Source organism: Triticum urartu, chromosome 5A, assembly GCF_056163025.1.
Source record: "Triticum urartu cultivar PI428250 chromosome 5A, HENAU_Tu73, whole genome shotgun sequence".
Classification (NCBI taxonomy): domain Eukaryota; kingdom Viridiplantae; phylum Streptophyta; class Magnoliopsida; order Poales; family Poaceae; genus Triticum; species Triticum urartu.
In genome coordinates this window covers 96,341,349-96,352,827 of record NC_141877.1, presented here as the reverse complement: position 1 = coordinate 96,352,827, position 11,479 = coordinate 96,341,349, and the positions used below count along the sequence as shown (strand labels likewise).

Here is an 11,479-nt window from a genome sequence, read left to right as displayed (position 1 = left end):
GTCTATTCTTCATCATCAAATGTGGATTGGAAGAACTTTAGGTAAGATTACTGGCCCCCCTTAATTTCTTATTTAGCCAGTTTTAGCAAATACGCACATTTCTTGGGAAGACTACAACCAATATATGCATACTTCCACACTACGGACACCATACCTTATTAGCTCTTTTGGCACTTTATAACATACATATATGCATACTTCCACACTATGATGACCAATATATTCATACTTCCACACTATGGCCATCCCTATGAAACCAATATAAGTATACTTCCACACTACAACCAATATATACTATCAAAATAGCCCAATGTTTTCCCAAATTTTACACTTTTGAAGATGAAGAATAACCAAGTTCTTATAAGAATATTGTTTCTCATAGCAATGGATTACATGGTCGTAGCCATGTTGATATGTTTCTTATGTGCATCTGGCGATCTCCCTTCAGTAGATGCATATGGAGACATGGGAACCAATGGGACGGTAATACTACAGTCCAATATATATTTTCTATAAATTTTCAAGAGCTATCCTTTCCCTAGGTTAATTCTTCTATTCAGTAAGGTTTAGGATATGGATCATGACTAGCATTTTCTCTTTATGCAAAGTCTCTAGGTGTTTTTCGTAAAGGGGTTGCTACTTTCTAAAAGTGAACTAATGCCATCGTGCCAAAAAACTGTTTTAAGAAAAACAAGATACACAATTGCACAATTATAATTTTTGAACGATGTACATTGCAGAATAGTACATGCACCTGCAAAATTTGAAGACCGAATCAATCCATTCACCTTCTTAAAAGAAATAATGGATGAAAGGCTCTCATTAAATAAATATAATTTGTTTTACCAACTCTCTATATACATTTCAAACGAAATTTTGTGGGTGCACTTCTTATTTCACACATTGCATCTTTTTAAAACACGCACATGACCATATGATCCCTTCATGCTTTCAAATTTGAACAAACTAAATGTCAGTTCAACCTAAGTTGTTTCTACAAACCGACTCGCCTCACCTAAACTACCTTATGGGTACTACATTTAATCTATGTGAACAGAATTTACAAACAATAGAAAGTACAGATACCTCGAGGAACTAAAGTAGGAGAAAAATTGCTTGGAATTATCAAAACAATTCTTGAGCTTATGGGGAGTAAAATGATTTTTTATTGTGCATGTTTTCTAATATAATTACTTAGAGTATGTTTGTTATGCATGCGAGTCATCTTTGTTGGAAGTTTGGAATAATACTCTCCCAGTTGTCCAACACCTGGACGTTTTAAATAAGTGATAAATAAATATACTTATATGTCTATAACTATTCAGATAGGATACATAAAACTTATATGTGTAGGCCTGTCCCAAATAGCACTACCATCTAGTATTATTGATCATAAATACAATAAAGTAAAATTGTGGGTCAAAGTTAGATCTTGTCCCTATGATTTACTTCACATAGTTTATGTTGTTTCACCCATTTGTTGAAAAGCAAGTGACAATATTGCTATTCTCTTGACAGTTTTTAACATCACCAAGATCAGCACTGTTTGTGTTAGCTGGGAGGAATAAATACAAAGGCAACAATGATGTCAATCATGTAAAGCATTCCTCAATGTCCTCTATTCTAGTCTTTTTGTTTTTGGTCTATTTAATGATGACATTTTACATTTATCCAAAACAAGGGGTCAACTTTGGCCTCGCAATGGGTTATAGATACTAGATCTGCATTTTGTTTTGAGCCTCTTTATAATTCTAAAGATTTTAATACTCCCTTTGACTCGAATTAATGATGTTGTATAGAGGTTGCGTCAATTAATTCAGACGGAGGGAGTATAAAGGTTGGAGGGTTTTCTTCTTTGGAAATCTCACTAAATATATAATTTAATTGGAGGGAGTATTCCATAGAAAAATTCTAGGTATTTGCTACTACCTCTTTTTTCACAATCCAATATATTGAAAGAGTATAAGTTTCGTGTATTGTAACCCTTATTTTGCATAATTTTTTCTACGATATATGTTTTTAGAACCTAGTAAAACTTAGAAGTCCTTATGCACAACTCATATGTCTATGCTATATGAGGACGATATATGCTCAATCTCATATTGTTGCTATATATTATTTAATATGAACCTAGTAAACCTTACCAGTCCTTAGTACAAAGTTAGTATAACTTTGTACTAAACCAACGTCAATTAATATGGATCGGAGGGAGCAGCAATATTTCTACGAGGACCAAAATAATAAAGTAGTAGTAGTCTATGATAATACATCCTGAGTGCTAAATATCATGAACCAGTATCATATTGTCACTTCATTCATTCCATTGTAAAATCGCAATACAACATTGGGCTATGATCTATTTCTTATTAACTATTGACATTTGACTCACTATGATACTGTATCATAGTATGATACTAGAATCTTTTTCACATTCTTAATTGTAGTGCCACATCATTTTTTTCTTAGGTGATAGTGCATGATACTCTTAGGGTATTTTGAACTGTCAGAGGTCTAAGAGTGTAGTATTTATTTTCCAATAGCCAAATGTATTATCATCTATATGAGCTAACAAGCCTATTTACTTTATTTTTCGTTACTAGATAGCTGGATGGGGCACCAGGCTGAGCAGCTACGGCACGCGAGTTAAAATAGGTATATGGAGTTCACAAGGACAACATCATTCCCAAGAATCTGGGGCATCAATATATATCAGCAGTATTGATCTAGATCGGTCCTCCTTTAGTTCTATCGAAGCTGGATTTCATGTAATTGTAAACATTTGCAAATATTATTTTCAACATCATTATGAACTCAAGCACTACCAGAAAATAAACACTTGCAACTATGGTTGATGTAGGTACTTCCCGAGTTATATAATAATAATAATGTCCATTTCTTTATACGATGGACCGTAAGTCTATATTAATTTATTATTATCAGGGTAAATGTAAATGGTGTCGTTTGCATATATTTAATAATATTACAATTCATTTTTCATCCTACAGAAAGACAATTACAAATCAACGGGCTGTTATAATTTGGACTGCCCCGGTTTTGTGCCTGCTAGTGGAGCTGCACTTGTTCCAGGCCAAGCTGTTGCTCCTCCCTCAACCTACGACAGGGACGATCGCTACATAACAATTAGCATGCACACTGTATGCCCTTGTACTACTACTCTCATAATCTCAGTTTGTCTACCATGTAGAATATGAGAGTTTTATTTTTGTTCATGAAATCTGAATGTGTAGGCAAATATTTTTCCAACATAAAAATTCCATCGCCTGTTGTTGCCAATGAAATTGAAAATTATTGAAGTAATATGAACATGCAACAAATCCAGTTCTAAAATACCCTATAGTACATTCAACGTATTTTTACATAGTATAAATTGATGAAGTATGTGTGTGATTTATAAATATAGTCATAGTTATAGCTTATTCCACACAACCACTAAAATCCATGACATGGCAATTATTTTAGGGTGTATTAGGGCATATTAATCTTGAATTGATCTAGCGAAATAACATGTACATGTACCCTTTGGTCTTACCACAGGACGTACCTCACCATAATATAGGGAAAATCCAGAAAACAAATTCGAACATTCATGCAACACATATTTAGCCAGAGCACATAGCTGTTACTGTTACTTGTGACTCGTGTATGATATATATATATATATATATATATATATATATATATATATATATATATATATATATAGTGTGGCGAATCTGAACCCGGCCTCAGCTGCACCCCCGCTCACGGGAAAAATCAAAACAAATACAAAAAAAATTCAAAAAATTCTATTTTTTTTTGTGTGATAGATAATTAGATGCGTGAGGTTCTCTGAAAAATTCAACTCATTTGGACATTTGAGCAAGTCTGTGCAAAAAAGACAAAATCGGGGTCTGTAAAAAAGTTTACTGTTCACAAACTGTTTTGACCCGATTTGTCTTTTTTGCCGAGACCTACTCAGATATCCAAATGAATTGAAATTTGGAGCGGACCTCACGCATCAAATTATCTACGACACAATTTTTTTTAGATTTTTTTGAATTTTTCTAGTATTTGTTTTGAATTTTTTGCTGACCGGGAGCAGCTGAGCCCGGGCTCCAGGATGAATTATCGTGTGTATATATATATAGACACACTATACTTAAAAAGAACGTAAGGTTCTATGTTTCACTTTTGTTCCCACCACCTCTTCGTTCAACCTTCCCCGTATGATAGTCAATCACTTTAATTTACTTACCTTTTGAACCAATTACACTTTAATTTACTTACCAAACGTCTCATTAAACTATAAGGTAAATCAAGGGCAGAATTTGATAAATATTTATTTACACAATCACAATAATATAGACAGGTAAAGCACAAGCTAACATACTAAAATATTTGTATCAGTTGCGACACATGGGCATTATCCTAGTAAATAAGTAAATATGGTACAAAGTGTATTAAAGCCACCACAATTAATATGGAGCAGAGGGAGTAGCTTCTTTAGTGAATACGTAATTATTGTTGAAAAACATATTATTTTACTATGGAATTCCTTTTTCCACACATCAATAGTTTTTTAGTACCATATTACTCTCTATGTGCATCCTAGAAAATTTCAGTACAAGGGTATTGATTTGTCGACGGATTACTGACCATTTGTTTTTATCATTTTCCGTAACTCATAGGATCCAAACATGAGAGATTGGGTGTTGTATCGAGATGACTTGCGTAAACCTCAATTTTTGGGGCACTTTCCAAAAGAGCTTTGTCCTAAACTGTATGGTATAGCTCCCGGAGTAGCGTGGATTGGATTTGTTAAGGATAGGGATCAAGGTGGTCCCGCAATGGGTAGTGGTCATTTTCCAGAAGAAGGCCAAAGGAAAGCAGCATACTTCAAGAATATCAAGCTCTTTGATTCCAAAGCTAATGTGTATGATCCGAGTGGCTTGGTTACACTTGTCACCAGGCCAAACTGTTACAAGGTAAGTGAGCTTATGCATGCTAGAAAGGACGGATATATGTTTTACTATGGAGGTCCAGCTGGTTGTATTGGTTGAGTGTATCAGTTCTCAGATATAATAAAAATGATAAAATGTGTAATTTAGGTATGAAATGTGGACTCAAACCCTTTTCTACAGGGCACAACATGTCAGCAGTAGTAAAATACTCTCTCTGTCTCATGATATAAGAGCGTTTTGAAACTACAAAACGCTCTTATATTATGGAATGGAGTGAGTAACTGGCAAGAGCTAGCATGACTTAGTAGCTAAACAAATACCAGTACGTAAGCAATGAGACGACAATAGTTGGTAAGTAAAGGAGCAGCACACCACCATTTGTAAATCAAGCCATCCAGCCTGAAATCAAAGGAAAGTAGTACTAGTAGAGCTGAGAGAGGACGTCCTGGACGCAGCGATATCTGAATGCAGATATCCAGCCGCACGGCCAGGCGAGGTGATCAGTGCACTGAACGTTTGTGAAAATGGCAAAAGGCACCATACATCGTTGCAGATGCGTGAATACCGTGTCCACAGTTAGCTAGGTGGGCTCGGCCAGGGCTGCACATATGACGAAAAGGATAGGCGTGCATGGCTGTACTTTTTTCCTAGTCGTGTCGTTCGAGCAGTGAGGCCTGAAGTTGGCACTGCTGCTTTCCGCCAACTTGACACCTCATTTGCAATTTCAAAAAAGTGTACTGGGAGTGGGTATCTCATGTTTATTTCTGGGTGTTGTATTGCGACTTATTTGGACTTGAAATCTGTATTTCTAAGCTATATGTGCCAGCTTTGATTTAATTATAGTCCTCTGTTAGCTTTGTTCGTGACAGTGGTGTGCCATCCGATAATTTGAACAACTTGGAAAATGATCGCTTTTGAGGACTTGTGTTTTTATCAAGGTTGGTAGGGAAAACTTATGATCTGCGTGGACTTGGGCATCCATTGACGACGGCTGCGCATGGCAGGGCTGCTGCTGCGTGCTGCGATGTTACGTGATAAAATGAATTAAGGGCCCGTGCCCCGTGTTAGTCAGAACATACTGTCAAATTGGTTCTTTGAATACGCAATACGCTGAGAACCGAAAACCAATGTCCAGCTATACTCTTACTAGCATGTTATCCTAATGCGAATCGCAAAGGAACACATGCCATCGATGCAGTGCGTTCAGATGCCGCTGCGTCCAGTGCTGCACTTCTCTAGTAGAGCTCCTCCTTTGCAAGTGTAGACTGAACTGCATCCAGAAATAAGAGAAGAAGGTCTCTACATGGCTCCTTAGAGATCAGTGACTCTCGGCCGTTGGATCTTTTCCCTTGATGCGTTTTCGTCCGTTGGATCGACATCTGGAGGAAGCTGAGCCGTTGGATCTGAGACGATCACTGCTGGAATGAATAGTAATGGCAACAAAATGTAAATACCATGCCCTCACCAGGGCATTTCGGTCATTTCGCATGGTGGGGGTATAAAAGGGGGCCGCTCATTTGACGGAGACCTAGCCGCCTCCTCCCTCGCTCGCTCCTGCAGCCGCCTCCCTCCCTCCCTCCCACGCATAGATAGGACGAGCCTTGCATATACATAAAAAGAAAATCTTGCTGTGGGTCTCAAGTTTCCTTTTTGGGGTTTGCACCCAAATCCCAAATCTTGCAGTTTCTTTCGAACCCCATGTTTGTGCATGTCTAATTTTTAGGAAAGATTTGCCCATTACATTGTGTAATACTATCTTGATAAGCCAAGAAAAAATAATCCAAGAGGTCCGGATATTTATGGGAAGTGGATCTCATGTTCCTTCTTCTGTTTCTTCTTCTTTTTGAACAATCAAAGACAGTAGAAAAGGCTCCTACTGACATATTTTTATATAACACAACAAGGTTACAAGATATCCACCATCCATGGTATTAGTGTCATTTTCGGCCCCTAACTTTGGGAGGCCTACTAACACTTTACATGTGGATGTGGTGGTGAGTACATGGGGTATCAAAAGTGTTTAATTTACAGAAGCTACAAAGTTTTGTATTGGCGCCACTAGGGAAGCTTTGACCCTATGAGTGAGTAGGATCAGGTCTGACTTGAGTCTTCTTTTCCAGGAATGGAGGATTCTTCTGTTTCTTCTTGCTGAAAGGAGGATTTTTTTTCTCAGGCTACTGTGGCTGCTTTCTGGTTCTTTGTTCCTTGAATTTTGATTTCTCCGTTCCCTATTTCCTCTTCTTCTTTCGATCTTCCTATGTGCAAAATAAATTTAGGATGTTGCCTGATTGACTATATGTTGTATGAATTAAAATACAAAGTCGATTTTAAAACTGTCGGTTATTCATATGGCATTAGTTAGATAAACAAACATGTTATTATGTATCCATTAGACAAATAAGTTTTGCTAAACTTGGCATGCAGAACAACGGTACCAGAGAAACGTTCTTTTAATTCTAATAGCGATAGTGCCAGGTGGATCTGCCTATTTTTTCTATAGTCTAGGTGAAAGTGAAGAAGTGCATAACTTAGTTGGCACATGGATGTAGCCCCGTATGGTGAAATTGTTGCCCTCGCATGCACAGTCTTCATCTCTGATTGCATGTCGTCTTTTAGGAGCACAGGACACGACATAAGAAAGTCAATAATATTGATTACTAAAATTTGGATGGTTAGAGCCTAACTGAATTAGTAGAATGTAGCCCTTCTAATATGGATGGGCATATTATACAAATAAGGATCAACATTTGACTTGGTGCTATAGAATAAGAATGGTACCAAGAAATTGGTGAATATGTGATAAAAGCTACTCCCTCCATTCCATCTTAAGTGGCGTTGATTTAGTACTAAATTAGCAACACTTAATATGGAACAGAGGTGATTTAGAAAACCAGTCTATACTATTGCATCTAATCAATGACCGAAAGATTAAAAAACCAGCCTACACTATTGCTTTTAAAAAAATAGGCTGTTTACCAAAGTTATTATCTAAGATGTGATCAATGCCCAAGTTACTATCTAAGATGTAATCAATGCTTTATTTTGGGTCTGACTGAGTCAAAGATAATAGTGCATCAAGCTTTATGTGGTTTGCTATCTAAGATGTATGGAAAATAGGGTACTTGGACCATTTTGGGTTGGCCCTGTATGTGGTTTGCTTACTCAATATTGACCTCACTGCCACTATGCTTGCTTCTGAAACTCTTTAGCACAGAACTATATGCTCTGTTGCTCTTAATAATCAGGCTAAATGCTTTTGCTTTGTACCGAACTTTATGCCCTGCTGCACTTGCTAAATCCTTCTGCTTAATCGTTTGCATTTGAACAAAGGTCTACTATTCTTACTCATTTGACGCCTAATTTATATGGTTTGCACCATTGTATGCCATTGAAGAACCATATGAATAAGTTATCTTGGACTACTACTATGATTTGCCTTTGGTGTATCATGCTATCTTTTGAACAGAGGGATACAACTCTTACTCATTTTCCACCTAATTTATATGGATCACTGATTTATATGTTTCTTTATGGCATAGCAGAAATGTCCTGCTATGAACCAATCCCTAATTTATATGGTTTTTCTATGCTATCTTTTGAAGTAGGCGAAGGCGTCTGTCTGAAAGAAAGTGCTATGCTTTGGTGTTGTTATAGGTTCAAGAGGGGGCTGAAGAGGAAACCATTGGTTTTTAGAATATCACAAAAATGTTCAGTTTTAGTGTTTCACTGCCAATTCTCTTACTGCTTTTGTCGTGACCATGCAAATCAATTATCCTATGGATTGACTATGCCTTGCTTACCTTGCATTGGGTTTATTTTCCTGTTTGTGATATAGTAAACTCATCTATCATGGATGGTTACTTTGATTTTTTAGATGTAAATAGTTTCTCAAACCTTCCTACTAACTTCATCATTACCTGCTTAATTACAACGTTTGGACCGGCACCTTCGCACCAAGGCGCACAGCCGGCTCGCCGCAAGTATACCTACGCCGCCGCCTCCCCAGGGGGCTGTAAGGTGAAGTGGACGGCCGAGGAGAAGCCGCACGGCGGGACCGGGCTCTCAAGTGGGAGGCGGAGCTCGCCTCCCCCCAACGACGTCAGCTTTGATCACAAGTGGAAGTGGGAGCCCAAGCCCAAGCCCGGTGCCGCCGGCAAGGCCAAGACCAAGCTCGAGGAAGCCAGTGAGGATGAGAAGAATAAGCCGGCAAGGAAGTGCACGCAGATCGAGGAGGTCCTCGCCGGCTGCGACGCCATCCGCAAGGTACTCAGTACAAAAGATGAACTTTTTTGGGGGGTTTCTAGTAGATTTCCGACTGGTTACAGTAGTTTAAAGACTGCAGTGGAATTTCAATATAATGCCAAGTCAACTTACTCAAAGTTTGCATACTGCCAAGTTAATTTACTCCATTCTTAAATGAATACTGCTAAGTTCCACAGATGCATGAGTAGATTTAAGAGAAAGATTGCAGTAGCTTAAAATGGAACTTCACTTCACTGTTTTGGAATATTCAGTAGCTCAAAGATTGCAGTAGATTTTGACTTGGTGCGGTACTGAAACTTGCCTTGTTAGATTGTTAACTTGCTTTTATACTTTCTTTATTGTGTTAATTTTGTGGAGTATTGTATCTCATGCTTAGTGCTGCACCAAGATTCAGTATCTTGAACTACTCCAGTATTGCTTGAACTACTCCAGGAGATCATCTTAATTCTATTAATTCTATGGAGTAGTTTCAGTAGTTTTACAGCAGCAATACTCTTGCCTGCATATCCTTTTATAAAACAATTATTTTATCCTTGACTTTCCTCTACAGGATGATGACTATCTAATGGTGATTCCCTATTCCCACATTTTTTGCCCTCATGTTGCAAGCTCTAAAGCTGCCCCTGCAATTTACCATCACAAGACATGTCTGGGCAGCAAGTCTCCTGTGACGGTTACTTTTAATTCGTCGTTACAATTATTTGATGGTTTGCTTGTTCCAACCTCGATATCTGCCTTTAGATTCCCGTTGTTGTCTTTGTAGTGGAAGGTACAACTTGGTGGTATGTTGCTATTTTCACTTTGTTCTGAACAAGGCATGTATAGATTTCAGATTTTAATTCCTATCTCTCTGTCGTAAAAAGTAATGTATGGTCCTGTGTTTTACCTCTAGTTGTATGAAAGCACCGAGCTTGATTCTGTCTTTTAACCTGATGTTCATCTTCAGTCCCATTATGTTTTGCTTCTAACACAATTGGTTGTCTACATATGCTATTCCTGGGCTCTTACCGACAAATTGTTACATGTTTTGTCTAAATGTTCTGACCGGCACCCTCGCGCCACGGCGCGGACCCGATCTAGTGTTTATGCACCTGTTACACTTCCTCGGCTAGATACTCTCTTCTCCTCGTCTAATACTGGCAAAGCTACATAGCTAGTAGTTTATGCTAACAATTGGCATCCAAGGCTTATTAAGGGACCATGACAAGAGTTGGGGGGCAACAACTTCAGCCTCGGGCGGCTCTAAGACGTCGCCGCTGCAGTGACATCGCTCATCAAGTCGCCGGTGTAGTAGGACATGGCGTGGCACGGGCGGTGAGTCATGGTAAGGGAGACCGTGCGCGAGATCGGCGGTGGTAGCAACACCAACCTCTCCTTCCCGATGATCACCTGCACCAACTACATCAACTAGGGGTTGTTGATGGAGGAGAACCTGCAAGCGGCATGAGGCGTGGGCTTCGATCAAAACCCATCACCTCGACAACTATTGTGTGTGGGAGGAAACGCGCAATGGCTATGGGCAAAGTTCGAGACCACTGTCTTCAAGGATGGCGAGCGGGCCGATGACTTCGCCATCGTCAGCTGATCTGACAGGGCCGCACCATCCTCGCCCGTGTTTCTCCCCTGTTGGGAGCCCACTATCTTCGTCATATCCTCTTGTCTCACAGGGATGGTGGCGGGCCTAGACAGACATGGATGGGCCAAACAATCCCGTCTTTTCATCATTGTAGTGCATGCCTCTCCCTGACAGTGATTGCACCCATGCAGTGCCGCCACGGACTGACCCTCTGCTACATATAAATTACGTTGGGATTTTCCCCGAAGAGAAGAGGTGAAGCAGTACAATAGAGATAAGTATTTCACTCAGTGAGAACTAAGGTTATCGAACCAATACGAGAACCACGCAAACTCTCGTCTTTAGCACCTACGCACACAAAAGCAAATACTTGCACCCAACGTGGGCAAGAGGGTTGTCAATCCCCTTGAATTCGTTATTTGCAAGGATTAATTCTAATAGTGATAGATAGATAAAAAGAAAAGTAAAATAAAAGGTATAAAATTGCAGCAAGGTATTTTTAGTTTTAATAATATGATAAAAGTAGACCCGGGGGCCATAGTTTTCACTAGAGGCTTCTCTCTCGAAACAATAACATACAGTGGGTAAACAAACAACTGTTGGGCAACTGATAGAAAAGCGCATAGATATGACATATTCATGGCAATGATTATGTATACAGGCATCACGTACGTGACAA

The 11,479-nt window shown here is 38.9% G+C and overlaps 2 protein-coding genes across 2 annotated transcripts; both read left to right on the top strand.

The window, feature by feature from the left end:
* Positions 1 to 330: 330 nt before the first annotated feature.
* On the top strand, positions 331 to 5,070 carry LOC147970452 (protein neprosin-like). Its single transcript, XM_087522657.1, has 6 exons — positions 331 to 483; positions 1,519 to 1,596; positions 2,601 to 2,765; positions 2,858 to 2,911; positions 3,006 to 3,155; positions 4,689 to 5,070. The coding sequence occupies exons 1-6, from the start codon at positions 340 to 342 to the stop codon at positions 5,058 to 5,060; spliced, it is 963 nt and encodes a 320-aa protein (XP_087378783.1). The 5' UTR covers positions 331 to 339; the 3' UTR covers positions 5,061 to 5,070.
* Positions 5,071 to 8,781: 3,711 nt separating this feature from the next.
* On the top strand, positions 8,782 to 10,180 carry LOC147970451 (uncharacterized). The gene is made up of 2 exons (XM_087522656.1): positions 8,782 to 9,224; positions 9,775 to 10,180. The coding sequence occupies exons 1-2, from the start codon at positions 8,811 to 8,813 to the stop codon at positions 9,985 to 9,987; spliced, it is 627 nt and encodes a 208-aa protein (XP_087378782.1). The 5' UTR covers positions 8,782 to 8,810; the 3' UTR covers positions 9,988 to 10,180.
* The last annotated feature ends 1,299 nt before the right edge of the window (positions 10,181 to 11,479 follow it).

Coding starts and splice junctions, on each gene's coding strand:
- LOC147970452 (XM_087522657.1), top strand. CDS start 340: ATGAAGAATAACCAAGTTCTTATAAGAATATTGTTTCTCATAGCAATG. Junction 484..1,518: donor ACATGGGAACCAATGGGACG/GTAATACTACAG, acceptor TTCTCTTGACAG/TTTTTAACATCACCAAGATC. Junction 2,912..3,005: donor ATTTCTTTATACGATGGACC/GTAAGTCTATAT, acceptor TTCATCCTACAG/AAAGACAATTACAAATCAAC.
- LOC147970451 (XM_087522656.1), top strand. CDS start 8,811: ATGGATGGTTACTTTGATTTTTTAGATGTAAATAGTTTCTCAAACCTT. Junction 9,225..9,774: donor GCTGCGACGCCATCCGCAAG/GTACTCAGTACA, acceptor TTTCCTCTACAG/GATGATGACTATCTAATGGT.